At 36.9% G+C, this 14,800-nt stretch overlaps 2 protein-coding genes across 2 annotated transcripts in view; both read right to left on the bottom strand.

The window, feature by feature from the left end:
- Positions 1-4,423: 4,423 nt before the first annotated feature.
- On the bottom strand, positions 4,424-9,481 carry LOC134609381 (kinesin-like protein KIF13A). Its single transcript, XM_063453058.1, has 3 exons — positions 9,458-9,481; positions 8,083-9,112; positions 4,424-5,802 (listed from the first exon to the last, which is right to left on the bottom strand). The coding sequence occupies exons 1-3, from the start codon at positions 9,479-9,481 to the stop codon at positions 5,516-5,518; spliced, it is 1,341 nt and encodes a 446-aa protein (XP_063309128.1). The 3' UTR covers positions 4,424-5,515.
- The window catches only part of KIF13A (kinesin family member 13A), a 169,549-nt gene continuing 163,774 nt past the window's right edge, over positions 9,026-14,800 (bottom strand). Inside the window, exons 36-38 of the mRNA XM_063451688.1 lie at positions 10,717-10,821; positions 9,458-9,503; positions 9,026-9,112 (exon numbers count right to left, since the gene is read on the bottom strand). Of these exons, the coding sequence (XP_063307758.1) occupies positions 9,492-9,503; positions 10,717-10,821 (117 nt within the window). The 3' untranslated portion in view covers positions 9,026-9,112; positions 9,458-9,491. The remainder of the gene's footprint in view (positions 9,113-9,457; positions 9,504-10,716; positions 10,822-14,800) is intronic.

Raw genomic sequence — 14,800 nt, 5'->3', positions numbered from 1 at the left:
AGTCATGAATTTCAGTTTTTCTTTGTTCTGTTTTTTGCTGGTTGTCTTCAAGGCCATCAAGATGCAAATTATGGTAGCTTTTGTGTAGGTAGCGAAGTCAGGTTCCACCCACTTCCTTTTTGTTCTTTAGTGCCCATCTCAGTGTTAGTAAGACTCTCAAAAAGTCCAGTTAGATCTTCTTGGAATAGAGACACATCTGTCACAATATTAAGGCTCCATTAATATTGTAATAGATGTGTCTCTATTCCGAGAAGATCTAACTGGTACCATTTAGTCACCAATACAGTCCCCCAAATTAGAGCATATCTGTGATGCAGCTAGTGCTTGCAGGACTTCCTCTGCACCATTTAGTTGAAACCCATCAGATTCAGATGAGATAAAGGATTCCTCAGCCATACTTAAATGAAAATTTAGATTCCCAATGTCTATGCTGCCCGGGGGCTTCTGCTTTTTAGATCTGTGACTCATTATTCTAAGATGTTTGCATGGTATAGTGGTATTGTTCTCCATCTCAGCTTTACGCTTTGTGGTTGTCCCAGATATAGAACTTCTGCTGGTGTGGGAGCACATTTAGAGTAGACAACTCAACCAGATCATTCTTATGATTATAATCTCATTTACCCCAGCTGTAATGCTGCTGGCCCACACTAAGGCAAAAGTACCACAACAGAGAAAAACACTAACTATACACCTATGACACATCTTGTTTTTTGTTTATATTACTTTGTGTGTCATTAGTTGTTATTTTATATTGCCTATGTATAATTGTAAAGTGCTGTGGAATATGTTGGGGAATATGTCAGAGATTTATAATAATAATAGGTATTCCTGGATGCAATATCTAGCGTTCTCCATTTTTCTATTTATATGCTACTGAAGGACACCTACAGTTTTGGGTGTTCAAGCCTGAGAGGTAGATTATAAGCACTAGTTATGTTTTTCAAGCCCTTTTATTAGTATTAGTGAATTTTCCTCATATTAGCACCTGGGCAGCAGTAGTTGTATTGATGCCTGAAGGCTTCTTTTATTTTTTATTTAATGTGGCAGCTATCTAGGTAGTTCTGGTCAGCAGCCATATAATAAACCATCTAGCCACCAAGGTGTTTGGTTCAGTGCTATCGGTTTTTGCCAAATAATTTTGGCCGAACTAAGCTGGAACATTGCCAAGCATTGGTGTAGTAATACTTGCTTGCTTCATGATGAGCAGCTCCCCTCTAGCTCTGTGGCCTGACTGCTCCATGCGGTTGAAAATCTGTGGGAAGAAACATACACATTTGGCACCAACGAATAGCTGCAACGCATTCGCTGGCACCAAGCCGGTGTTCTCTGCAAAAATATGTTTCCTCCAAGGGTGCTATCTTAAATAGATTTGAAATTCACACGCTTTGATTGTTTCTTTTAATACGTTAAGTCTGGCCATTCTAGGACATGTTAATACAGCTTTTTGGACCCTCGTGTGAGCATCCTCTTTACTGTGTGTTAGGGTAATGACATATGTTACAGTTGGACAACCTAAAGAAAATGTCCAAATTGGAAAATTTTGTTTGGAAAAAACAAACAATCACGCTGTGCACACTTCTAATAAACATAAGCATATCAAATCATATTTTCATTAATAGCATTTGACAATATAGTCTAGTATTAATTAATAACATATGTTAAACATAATAAGCATTCATACACATATATACACTACAGGAGAATAAACACATATTAGAGTCATTCACATTCACACCTCAATCAAATAGGACATATACCACAAAAGAGTTTTAATCCCTCTTTTGGTTTGGCAACTAGGCTTATGACATGATCGTCTAGGCCTAGGGTATGTGTTAGTGAGAAAAAACACACAACAAAGTGGGAAACAAATATCAGAAATAAACAGTTTGTATTCTAAACACAAAGAAAAACAATTATATATATATCTGTAACAGTATTGCAGAGTATAAATTAAAATTTTTACAGAATGCAGCAAACATCTACGTGGAAATTACCCCTAAGAAAATAAACAGAGGAAGCTGATCATCAAGATCTTACATATCAGAATCATTCAATGCTGTCTCCGGCATGATACTTATGGTAGGCCATTAATACATATCTCAAATGTTTTGAAGAGCCCACCCCCATGAAACACCTCTACAGACATTAATATATTTCAATAATTTGCCCACACTGCACTTGCAACAACAGTAAAGACTGTTCTATTTTATTAGTGGTAGCATTCTTTTCTTTTTAATATTACAGAACTATATTACGAATTCTTTAAATAGTCTGAAAGTAGTGCAAATGTGTGAAACTTCAGTGCTGGAGAAAAACAGTTTAGAAGGTGTCCCAATGGATCCACTATTGCAGGTGTCATTGCAGGGGTTAGTGCAGTAGTAGGCAACCTTCTCCACTCCAGATGTTGTTGATCTCCCATGATACTTTGCCAGCATTATAGCTGTAAGAACATTATGATAGATGTAATCCACAACATCTGGAGTGTCGAGGGTTGCCTACCTCTGACTCAGTGTCTCTTTTAGTATTTTGTTTACATGTTTATGCTATGGGGTAACAATGCTTACTGATTTCTAGGGTAATATTAATAAAGAATAAGCTCGTGCCTCTTGTCTACAGAAAGACAAATATTAATTGGCAACAATTCAGTAGGGGCATTTCAGCAGCACGTCACCTAGTCTACTAAACATCAAAGTCAACAAAGTCCCTTTAGAGATCCAGCCAACTTTCCTGTGAATTTTTCAACAAGCATTAATGGAACGTGTGTGTCCAGACCAAAAGTTCAGACTAAAAAGAAAATCTGTGATTACTATTGGGAAAGTTATGAGCAGTTTATGTATATACTGACGTACAGAAAAAGTCTGGTAACACAAGGGTTCTGTTAGAGAAAATTAAAAACTCCCCAAGGACCAATTGCTTGATATACATTGATTTGCTTAACTCATGGTCCTTTAGATGCACCTTTGTCTGGAATAGGCTGATAAGTGTCTAACCACATAATTGCAGTAGACAATGAAATTTGAAAACGTTTTTCAAATAACTATTAAGGCTTTTAGATTTTCTTATTTCTTTAAAATGTAAGTTTATACCATTTAAAAAAAATAAAAACATTTTTTAAGGAGTTATACATATAGCTGTCAACACATTGACAAATAGCGGTCACTCATCAGATTTGGGCAACATTAGTCAAGTGGAAGGCTATGTCAACAAGCATATAAACGGTATATCAATAAATTAATTGAAAGGAAGGGGGAAACTAATTACTTTTAAGACATACATAAATTAAGGTCTCCCAAGAGTTGTGAAGAGGTGAAGAAAATTAAGATGATCTTTAAATATAAAAATATATACATTCTTTAGGGTACCACAGGTTGAGTAGAAAAGGACATTCAATTATTACTTCATGCATCCTTCCTCAGCCAACCACATAAAATAATATCAATGAGGGCCATGATTGAAAATAGAATCATGTTTTTGGTTCCTTGTGAACACTTGCATTTTATTTTTGTGTTCCACACAGAAGTTTTTTTTCATTGTACTGTATTGTCCTGTAACACAGTCTATCAGCAATACATTGTAATGAAGAATTGTGGAGACATACCGTAGTTATTTGAGGCTACATGAACCACAGACTGCACTAACTAGAAGTATTTTGAAATTGGCATTCAGACAATTCATCAAAACATGTCCTGGACGTATGTATTGGTGATTTTCTTGCAATTATTATTTAAATAAATACTTTTCTTGAATAAACTGACTCTTTCAATATTATATTGTGTTATATTGTGTATGTGCATGAGCAGTTTAGAGCAGTTTGTGTGTGACATGCATGTATGTAGTCTATGTGTGTGGGGGGGGGTTCGGCTTGTGAGATTGTGTGTGAGTGATATGTCGTATTGTGTGTATGTGTGGGTGCTGCTAGGGGTATTGCGTGTAGGAGACTGTTTGAGGGATTGTGTGTGTATATGGGATATCAGTAGTGGTGTGTTTATGGATGTTTTGTGTGTGTTTGCGTGTGTCTCTCTTTGTAGCATTTGAGCGTGGGGGATGTTTCTTCTGCAACTGTTTGTGTATGTCTGGCTGTGTGGGTGGCTTCTGTGTGGTCCTGTGGGTACCAGGCTGAGCAGGCACAGATAAATGGGTATGACAGCTTTGCATGCCGTGCAAAGGCACCTCACGTGTAATGCATGGCAGACATGGCATAGGTTGCTGACCACTGCTTTATGTGATGGTCAAGTAACAGGTTAAGTTTTCAGTTTGTTGACCAAAATTCTTGGTATTTCATTATATACATAAAAAAGGATAATAGCTTAATATTAAAAATGGGTCACATGAATTTTAATATTACATTATCATAATCTTATGTAACCTATGGTAAATATGTACCAGACAGTTACAGTAAAATCAGTGCTAATCAAATGGCGATGCCTTGTTTAAGTGTTCCTCTGAATAGAGAATACAGAGTCACCTTTACTTCCTTAGTGAAGGATGTGTTTTTAAATCCACTCTGTGTGTACGTATAGCCATTATATGCAAATACCAAGCTTATATTAACTGTAATTATAAAGTATAAGTGGTCACAGAACCCAGCATTTTTTTCTTTTCACACTTCTGGCTACTTGATATCCTAAACACATAACTAAGCAGCAACTCAGAGGTAAGGGGTATGACTGCCTGCAAATGAATAAGAAGATAGTGGATTACTGTTTGATGGTAACACTAGACTATAATGAGCATATTTTCTAAGGTAATTAGTATTTCATTAAGCCACTTGATCATCATTTCAAAACGTCTAGGGGCTCTTCAACGTCTCCTAATTGTTTTACTGTATGTTAGCGTTTTGATTTATCTACAGGGACCAAATACGATTTCAGGGAGAAATAAAAACAACAACTTTCAGAACATTATTACCAGTGCAGTCTGAAAGGTACAGCTGTTTCATCCAGAAGAAAAACAGCACAAATAAGTAACATATAAGGCAGCACGGTGCTTACTGAGTAGCAACTAATATATATATATATATATATACAGCCAAAGAACAATGCTCCCTCATACAAATGCACAAAGCAATGCGATTCGCAGATACTTCTGCTTAACACCAGTTCTTTGGTAAATAATGAACAACTTACTGCATCTTCTCATTTGTACAGGTATGTATATTCTGTTTATTTTTTTAAATTTTTATTTCGTTTTTAATTTTTCGAGTTCTGAATAAAATATTTTTTCGTTGATTAAAATATAGCTCCAAAGTCATCATTTAAGAACAGACCAGTACCTATCATCTATCTACATCATTTCCTTTAGCCATGCTTTCAGTGAGGAGCAGCAATCCGCCTACAAGGCAGACAACTAAGTGATAGACCTTAATTAAAAAAAAATGTTAGAACAATGTTCTTGACTACACCAAGTAAACATTTCAGAGGAATTCCTAATGAAACTGTACAACTGTACAAAAATAGTATTTTTTTAAAATAAAATAAAAATAGTATGGGTTTCCATAAGTGCAAATACTGCATTTCTAATTAATCCAGGATTTTCTGTTCTCTTGTTTCCTGGAAAAAGCTGATGCAGCTTCATTCCCAGAATGGTAGAGAGCTGCCTCCCTTGGCTTGGGAGCTGGAGATCCTCTGATAACAGCACTGTTGCACTTCTCTGCATTTGAGGATGCGTGTGTTCGTGATGTGCTGTTGTTGCCTCTTTTTGTTGAGTCAAGTACTTTGGTAAGCCGGCTGGGGCGGACAAACACTCCATACTTGGGTTTGCAGCGGAAGTATTCCCTGCCTTTTACTGTTCCATCGTGTTTACCTTAAATGCAAAGAGAAAAATATAATTATCACTCTGACATTCTGAAGAAAGAACATTGCATGGTGGGAACCAGGTTCCAAGTATGGACAGAGCTATTAGATCTGGTACAGTTTGAATTTCCAATATGCAGGCTAGCGCTGGATAATAGATTAATGAGACTAGTGTTGATGATTATGCAGGACCTAATTATAAAATCTTGTAAACAGGAAACACTAAAGAAGCTATACCTTCCACATGTTCTGTAATTTCTTTGGTATCCTGCTTCTCAGGGACACCAGAGAAAATCCAACACCTCACAACATTTTTCCCCATGACAATGAAGATTGTCATGCCTGCCTTATGACTTTTGTGACTTGTTGACTACTTCAACCAAATCTGTCTACCATTTTTTCCTCCTCCAATTAATTGTTTTGGGAATGTGTGGTTGTTTATGGTAGTTAGTGTGTTATCTTGTCACTAAAAAGGTTTTTCATTGGTTGGGACTGATGATAAAAACTTTTTCCTTAACCCCTTAAGGACCAAACTTCTGGAATAAAAGGGAATCATGACATGTCACACATGTCATGTGTCCTTAAGGGGTTAAAGGAACACTATAGTCACCTAAATTACTTTAGCTAAATAAAGCAGTTTTAGTGTATAGATCATTCCCCTGCAATTTAACTGCTCAATTCACTGTCATTTAGGAGTTAAATCACTTTGTTTCTGTTTATGCAGCCCGAGCCACACCTCCCCTGGCTATGATTGACTGAGCCTGCATGAAATAAATCTGGTTTCACTTTCAAACAGATGTAATTTACCTTAAATAATTGTATCTCAATCTCTAAATTGAACTTTAATCACATACAGGAGGCTCTTGCAGGGTCTAGCAAGCTATTAACATAGCAGGGGATAAGAAAATCTTAATTAAACAGAACTTGCAATAAAGAAAGCCTAAATAGGGCTCTCTTTACAGGAAGTGTTTATGGAAGGCTGTGCAAGTTACATGCAGGGAGGTGTGACTAGGGTTCATAAACAAAGGGATTTAACTTCTAAATGGCAGAGGATTGAGCAGTGAGGCTGCAGGGGCATGATCTATACACCAAAACTGCTTCATTAAGCTAAAGTTGTTCAGGTGACTATAGTGTCCCTTTAAGTATGCATGATACTGTGCTGCATGGCAAAAAAAGGTGTGAATCTATGAAAGCAAGTACTAAAAGTTTTTTTGCTTTTTTTTTTCATTTTAAAAAATATGGTTGGTTTCTTGTCTGTGAAGCTGGGAATTGTGGAAACCTGAGGAAGAAAATAGCAATAGGCATACTTATAATAAGGATGTTATGACCAATGAATTTAGGGACCAGCCCTATTTAGGGACTTGCGGGTAGGGGTTGTTAGGCTGCTTTTTTTTTGCATTATTACTTTGTGACTTGTTCTAACTTTATGGTCCCTGAGGAATTCCCGTTTTGTGGATGAATCGCATAGGACCTATTGTTTTTATCCTATTTTATGTACAATTTAATTTTGACTTTATTTGTAATAAAAAGTTGCTACTATCAATCTACCATCCGGAGACCTGATTTGCAGTGGTGTATACTGATCTAGGAAGGGAACAGCCCCCATTTACATTAGGGGAGGCACCCTTTGAGCGCATTTATGCCATATTCCTATGAGTGCATCTAATTTTAGCGCAAATATTTTTATTTAACTGTGTCACACTATGTTTTGTGTATTTTTCTGTTTCTAGATTTATCAGCTGTGTCCCATTTGTTGTGCATATATTAAAGATGTTATCAACAAAGGAAGGATTGGATTGGATATGACTGAGAAAGAGTAAAGAGCAAGAATGCATAAGTATACCAGGAAAAGTGAAGGATAAGGTAGTATGCACATAATTGGTGGGACGGGGGGTAAACCACAGGATACTGTGAATTGGAGAAATATAGTTGGGTAGCTTTGGGAATGTCTGCAAGATAGTATAAAATGGAGGGTGGTGGGGGGGTTGAGACAAGTGGGTTAGTGGCAAGGGTCAGAGGAAATAAACAGGGGTGGGGCTGAAAGGGCAAACACTCCTGATGGCACAGAAAAGTTAATGTTATATGATTTTCATCATAAGTTTTTTTTAGCCTGTGTAGGTTAATCGTGTGTGTGTTTTCAGAATATGGAGTTTTTGGTGGGACATGGGCAGCATTTTTCCTTAGGCCCAGGTAGTAGAATGTTTTGAGCAAGCTCTGCTGTATGTCAATAAAACCAGTCATCATTATAGGTGCTATGAGAATAGTGCAGAAACAAAGGTCATTGTCCTACCTAGCTGAACATAAAGTTCAACACCAACCCATACGCCTTGTGAAAAATCCACTCTGCCAATGTACCGCACAGTCCCAAACTTGTTATTCCCAATGCATACTTGATCTCCCACTGCCAAGAGGCAAGGGGAAGTGAAGGAAGGATTGTCTTCACAGACAGAAAAATCCACACGATTCTTCTCAAATAAATACTCTTCAGACGAATGAGAATGAGGATCGTTGCATAAGGCAGAGCTTCTTAGGCAGTTTGAATTCTGATCACTTTCTTTCAGTATGTGCTGGGCAGATATGTCATAAGGGAGGTCTGACACAACAGAGTTAAAGTTCACATAAGCAACCCTATCTTTGTCCCCATTCGAAGAAGAGTATACCCGTGAGTCTTCATGATGCTCAAAGTCTTTCCCATCCTCCACCCCCATGAATTCTGTGAATGAGTGGTCTTCTAAAATGTCACAGGTATGTTCCACAGCAACTTCACGGGGTAAAAATCTTACAAGGTTATCTTTGCTGCTGTGGTTTGTAGAGTTCACTGATGTACACGACTCACTTCTAACAAGGCAAGAAGCAGCTTTTTCAATAGTGCAGTGTGGCGCCTTATCAAAGGCACTGCTATGTGAGGATATTGATGGAAAGGAAATATTGTCTGAACAGTTCCCATCCTGAAAGGAGTTGATTCCTGCAAGGTCTCGACTTTCTAGATCCCTTGCATGACAGGCTAACTGGTCGGTGCTTTCACTTGAAGGAACGAATATGTCAGAGAGGGTAGCATTAGAAGCACTGTGAGAAAAATAGCCACTGGTAATACTGCTGGTGGTGGGGCTCCGAGACACATCTTTTTCCAGTGAACGGGAGCAAACAAAGTCTGTTTTTGATATTGTCCAGTCTCTGTTGTCTAAACTAGCATTGTAAACACTGAAGTCTGCAAACTCCACAGGTACATAAGGTCTGAAACTATGAAAGCTGGAGGAACCAATAATTTTTTTGTTGTTCTCTTCAAATTCATTGTTGTCGTCGTCTTCTTCTTCTGATTCCTAGTAAAGTAATCCAAACATGGATTATTACAATGGAGATCCCATAATCACAATAATTACACAAGTGTTTTTTAATTTCTATGATATCGGTATATATGTTTTACCATTCAGCATGCATTAAGCAATTAGTTTTAGCATTTGGACTTACTGATATATGAATTTATAAATTACCCCCCAAAAAATAATACTTGATAATGCAAAAATATACGTTTAATTTAGCACCCTTTGAATATACAGTATTGTTAGTATTGGCAAGAAGCCCCCAATTTCCCAATTGTCTGCAAAGCAATTTCATTTGTCACCCTTGTGATTCACCATAATGTACATTTACTAATCTGAGTTCACCTCATGAAGGCGATGTATCTGCATCTGGTAAGAGTTAAACAGAAACCTGGAGGTAAAGGAAAGCAGGTGAACCTATGGATTATTAACAAGTGACCACTGCTACAAAGGATTTATATTGGTTTATTAGGTTTTCATCTACTTAATAATTACCAAACATGCATTACTTTATAATTACTAAACAAGTGGTCACTTGTAAATAACCAATGAATTATTAACAAATGACCACTGCTACAAAGTATTTATAATGGTTTATTAAGTTCTCTTCTACTTTATAATTAGCAGGAGACTCAGCAAATTCAGCCTGGCAGGATCTATTTGGATACTTGGTAACTACATTTGCTTTAATATCTGCTGAGTTTATCTGTAGTCATTGGTGACTAAACAAAGCAAGGTGTGAGATAACTTGGAATAACAGTGAATCTGCAAATTATACCCTCATTAGTTTGCATGAAGTGAAACTAGTTGTCTTCAAATATTGACACATAAGATGACATATAAAGCACTGAGACTGACTGGGTAGTCCATAGAATAAAATAAACAGGACAGATTTTTGACAATTCATAGTATCATTAGGTGTCAACTTATGGAAAATATGTTGGGGCAATAAATCATTTTCATGCCTTGGACTATAAATCTTTAATAAGATCGATCCTAGCATGCTCTAGTGAGACTGGACATGGTATGGACTCCAGTTAACCTTTGTGACCTATACTAAGCAGGAATTAATCTAGTTAGCATTCTTAACCTAGATTATAAAATTACGGTAGTAAAAATTCTATCAATTATTACGTTTTTCTTTGTTGTACGCATATAGTGCATAGAATGAAAAGGGAACATTTTAAATAAACAAGGAACATTTTTTTTAATATAATTTGTAGTATCATATTTATAAAGATTCTCCAAAAAGTTTTTTCTTAGTTAAAAATGCATTAACAAAAAACTCAAGGAAGAGAGGAAAACTCTCGAAAGCTTGCCTTTTAAGTAATATGTTAGTCCAATACATAAGGTATCTTTGCATTATGCAATATTTTGGTATTTTGGCAAACAAACAAATAAACAAAAACAAACACTTTAGAAAATCAACAGATATTGGATGTATGAATTTCATCGTAAACATATACCTACATTGTATCTCTTACAATATTCACAATATTCTAATACTATTATAGCTGCGGTATGTAAGTACAAAATAAGAGAAAGCTACGTTAGCAATACTATGTGCAAACCCACCATAAACTAGAATGAAAACATACACTTACAATGGATTCCTCGTGATTGTTATTTTGTTCTAGTGGCATGCAGCTGGCATTAGGTCCATGGGGTACGACAGTGCTAGTACTAAGTGTCAGGGGTGAGGGCATGCTCTGTAAAGGTTAAGACACACAATACATCACACCACAAACATGACAATGTGGAACAGACAATGGCAGGCAAGTGTTAAACACATGCATGAGATACAAAAAAAAGTACATGAATGATGCATGCAAATTACTGACAGTATTACATGATAACGTATAAAAAAAAACAAGCAGGAGCAAAAGCATCTGAGTGACAGCTACATTGGGTGATTTTGCATTAGTCAACTGTAGAGAAACTCTACGACTTTTCTAACATTATAAAGTAATTCCAGAGGCATGCTATAAAATGTATAAAAATAAATACAATTTCATATTGGCCAGGACATGGGTCAGGACTTTCACACTAGGCAGAGAAAAAGAAAAGGAAGGAGCTAAAATAATCCTAACTTAAAGGGAATCTCTAGTCTTCATAAAAACTTTAGCTTAATTAAGCAGTTTTGGTATACAGATCATACCCCTGCAGTCTCACTGCTCAGTTCTCTGCCAATCACTTTGTTTATGCAGCCATACTCACATCTTCCTGCATGTGACTTACACAGCCTTCCTAGACACTTCCTGTAAAGAGTCATCTAATGTTTACCTTTATTGCAAATTCAGTTTAATTTGTTATTTCTTATTTTCTGCACCGCTAATAGATTGCTAGACCCTGCATGAGCCTTCTGTATGTAATTAAAGTTCAATTTACAGAGCAGGAGATACAAACTTTTAAAGTAAGTTACATCTGATTGGAAATGAAACCATTTTGTTTTCATACAGGCTGTATCAGTCATATTATTTTGGTTAAAAAGCGATTTAACTCCTAAATGGCAGTGAATTGAGCTGTGAAACTTCAGAAGCATGATCTATACACCAAAACTACTTCAATAAGCTAAAGTTGTTTTGGTGACTATAGTGTCTCTTTAACCATAACAATAATAATAATAAAAAAAAAAAAAAGATGGTAACCATGAAAAATTGTTTACTGCTCATGTACTACATACTTACAAGTGCAACCAGTACCCATATAGCATGTTTGAAAATATAAAATCCTATGGCTAAAGCCAGTCATGTAGGGCAAGACCTAGTGTTTCAACAAGCTTCACTGCTGGCATGAAACTTTTGGGTAAGCGTGACCCTTAAATGTTAATCGTAAGATGCCAGTGATCAATCATCCTATAGAAGCATGCAAAACCTCATGTGGCCAGTGACGTCAAGTTTTAAATTCTCTGCTTTATCCTGGATAGATTTACCAATTGACACTACAAACCAGTTCAGTACTGGTGCAACCAGGGCACACATTTTATAAGTGGAGGAGAAAGAGAAACATTGTTTCAGTTTCTCAACCTCTATCTATGCTGATTGGCAGATGCAGAGTGTTTTTATAATAGTGATTGAAAGTGATTGAAAGGAGGCACCCTGTTCCATGACAGAGGTTAATACCCCAGTGTATATTTCTTAATTTAATTTTACTTTTCACAGCTCATAGATGCACGTTGGTGAAGCACAAATGATAAGAAAACATACTTAGGATCTTGAAGGATCCAAATAAAACTTTTCTTTTAGTATAACTGCAGGAGATAAATAGGCCCTATCTAGTTCTGCATCTGCCACATTGCAGTGATGGCCCTTTTATAATGTCTTTAAAGGAATAATGTTATTTTTATAATTAAATACTACATTGTATATTTATTCAATAGATTTTATATATATATATATATATATATAAAACGCCACAATGTTCAGCATTTAATGACTCACTTGGAGAAAAGTGATGAAACATTGTCTATAATTATGGATTAATTTGCAATACAGAGAACGCATATTTTCCCCCCTACTAATTCCATCAAGTACTTCCCTAAAATATTGGGTGTGTGTATATATATAAATATATATATATTATAATTTTTTTTCTGATTCCCCCATCTCACTATCTTTACTAAGTTTTTCGGCTGATGTACACTTTATGGCCACCTCTGAATTGCATGTACAAAACTACACATGCTCTTGAAATAAGAAAATGAATTCTGGTGCTAGAAACATTTGAAGACTATTTGTAAACCTATGACCTACATAAACTTATTTGAGAAGAAAATTAAAATGATGCTATGTAATTGTGATGGATGGCCTGATTTGTTTGGCACAAGCCACGAGCTCGCAGCGCCATTTTTGTGACTGTTTTCCATGTATCTAGATATCGCTGTATTGTGTACCTGTATTCTACATAGAGCAGTGTGTGTCTGTATATGCAGCTGTGGATAAACAAAGGGGGGTGCAGTATAAGTACAGGTTGGTGTGAAATGTTGTGGGCTAATCAGGTTAAATGCTGCACCGCAAGTGACCACCTGCTGTGGGAGTCAGCAAGTCTATCTACTACAGCAAAGGGCTGCATTGATGCAACCAGAGATTTCTCTGAAGGGACAGTGGGTCCAATTAAGATAACCTTTTGTTGTCATGGTGTATTGGCACAGGGGGAGGTGGTTAGTAGTGTAAGGAATCACTTTGTAGTTCTTTTCCTGTGCCCGGTTCTGTATTGCCATTGGTGAATGTTTTGTGTAATGTTTATTTTACTGTATGCTGTAATCTTTGTAAGCTGGATCTGAATACAATAAACAGAGTCAGAGTGAGTCTGAGTTCTAAGAGTTGCCAAGAAAGAAGCTGGTGTTGTCTCTTCCTTGAGGTCTCACAAGATATGGCTATTCATTGTCCTCTATAGAGTAATTACTAATGAGAGTATTGCTGGATGGATAGAATATCATATTGTAACCAGATATCAGCTCAGTATATCCTGCGTACACTACCAAAAATGAGTCCTAGCTTTTAGTGGAGCAGTTTAGTGCTGCAAGTTAGGTAAAAACAATACCCACGGACGATATATTAAGGCTGTATCGTCACAGTAATCTTCAATGTTTCCAGGTAGGAAAATAACCTTAATATGTAGAATGCAATTAACATTAGGAAAAAGGGCACATGAGAAAAAAACAACTAACATGCTCAAGAGAGTTTTATCCTGCAAAATAAAACAGATTTAAAGGGTTATTAACTAATGTGAGAATGGCAGGATTTCAAAGTGAATTTTAAATTTTAGATCAAGATAGCTGAACTGAAAGCAACAATATTGTGTTCCAATTCCGATATTTGGCCTTAAATTTCAAATTCCCAATGAATTTTTGACTATTTTTTACTTTAGTGAATATTCCTGATAATCTTATAAAATTGTAGAATAGATGATTTGGGGTTATAGTTCCTTATTATTATTATTATTATTTTATTATTTATATAGCGCCAACAAATTCCGTAGCGCTGTACAATGGGTGGACTAACAGACACATAATTGAGATCAGACCACTGGACGTACAGGAACAGAGGGGGTTGAGGGCCCTGCTCAATGAGCTTACATGCTAGAGGGAGCGGGGTATAGTGACACAAACGGGTTAAATAGTTTGTTAGAGAAGGGTTTATTGAGTGCTTGGTAGGTCATTTTTGACAGTTGCAAGAAAGGAGTCATGGGGTGGGGGATGAGAAGCCTGCTGACAGTTTAATTGATACGCTTTAACGAAGAAGTGAGTTTTCAAAGATTTTTTGAAGGAGTGGAGGCTGGGTGAAAGTCTGATTGAGGAGGGAAGTGAGTTCCACAGAATAGGTGCAGCCCTAGAGAAGTCTTGAAGGCGAGCGTCAGAGGTGGGGATCCGGGCAGAGGATAGGCGTAGGTCTTGGGATGAGCGCAGGTGTCTCGATCGGACATACTTGTGTATGAGGGAGGATAGGTATGTTGGAGCAGCATTATGTAGGGATTTGTAAGCAAGTGCCAGAATTTTGAATTGGGCCCTATATCTAACTGGAAGCCAATGCAGGGACTGACAGAGCGTGGAGGCGTGGGAGGTGCGACCGGACAGGAAAATAAGCCTCGCAGCCGCGTTCATTACAGATTGCAGCGGTGCAAGCTGGGAACATGTAAGACCGATCAGAAGGGGATTGCAGTAGTCGAGGCGAGAGAGAACAACAGCAT

This window comes from Pelobates fuscus, chromosome 4 (assembly GCF_036172605.1).
Source record: "Pelobates fuscus isolate aPelFus1 chromosome 4, aPelFus1.pri, whole genome shotgun sequence".
Classification (NCBI taxonomy): Eukaryota; Metazoa; Chordata; class Amphibia; order Anura; family Pelobatidae; genus Pelobates; species Pelobates fuscus.
The sequence above is the reverse complement of the archived record's forward strand: the minus strand, read 5'-3'. Positions and strand labels throughout refer to the sequence as shown.

Bases quoted from the DNA above. Each gene is read 5' to 3' on its own strand.
- LOC134609381 (XM_063453058.1), bottom strand. From the start codon at position 9,481: ATGCAGATACATCGCCTTCATGAG. The intron at 9,113-9,457 runs GTGAACTCAGAT...TTACTTTACTAG, and splicing joins AGATACATCGCCTTCATGAG to GAATCAGAAGAAGAAGACGA. The intron at 5,803-8,082 runs GTAGGACAATGA...TTTGCATTTAAG, and splicing joins TGAACTTTATGTTCAGCTAG to GTAAACACGATGGAACAGTA.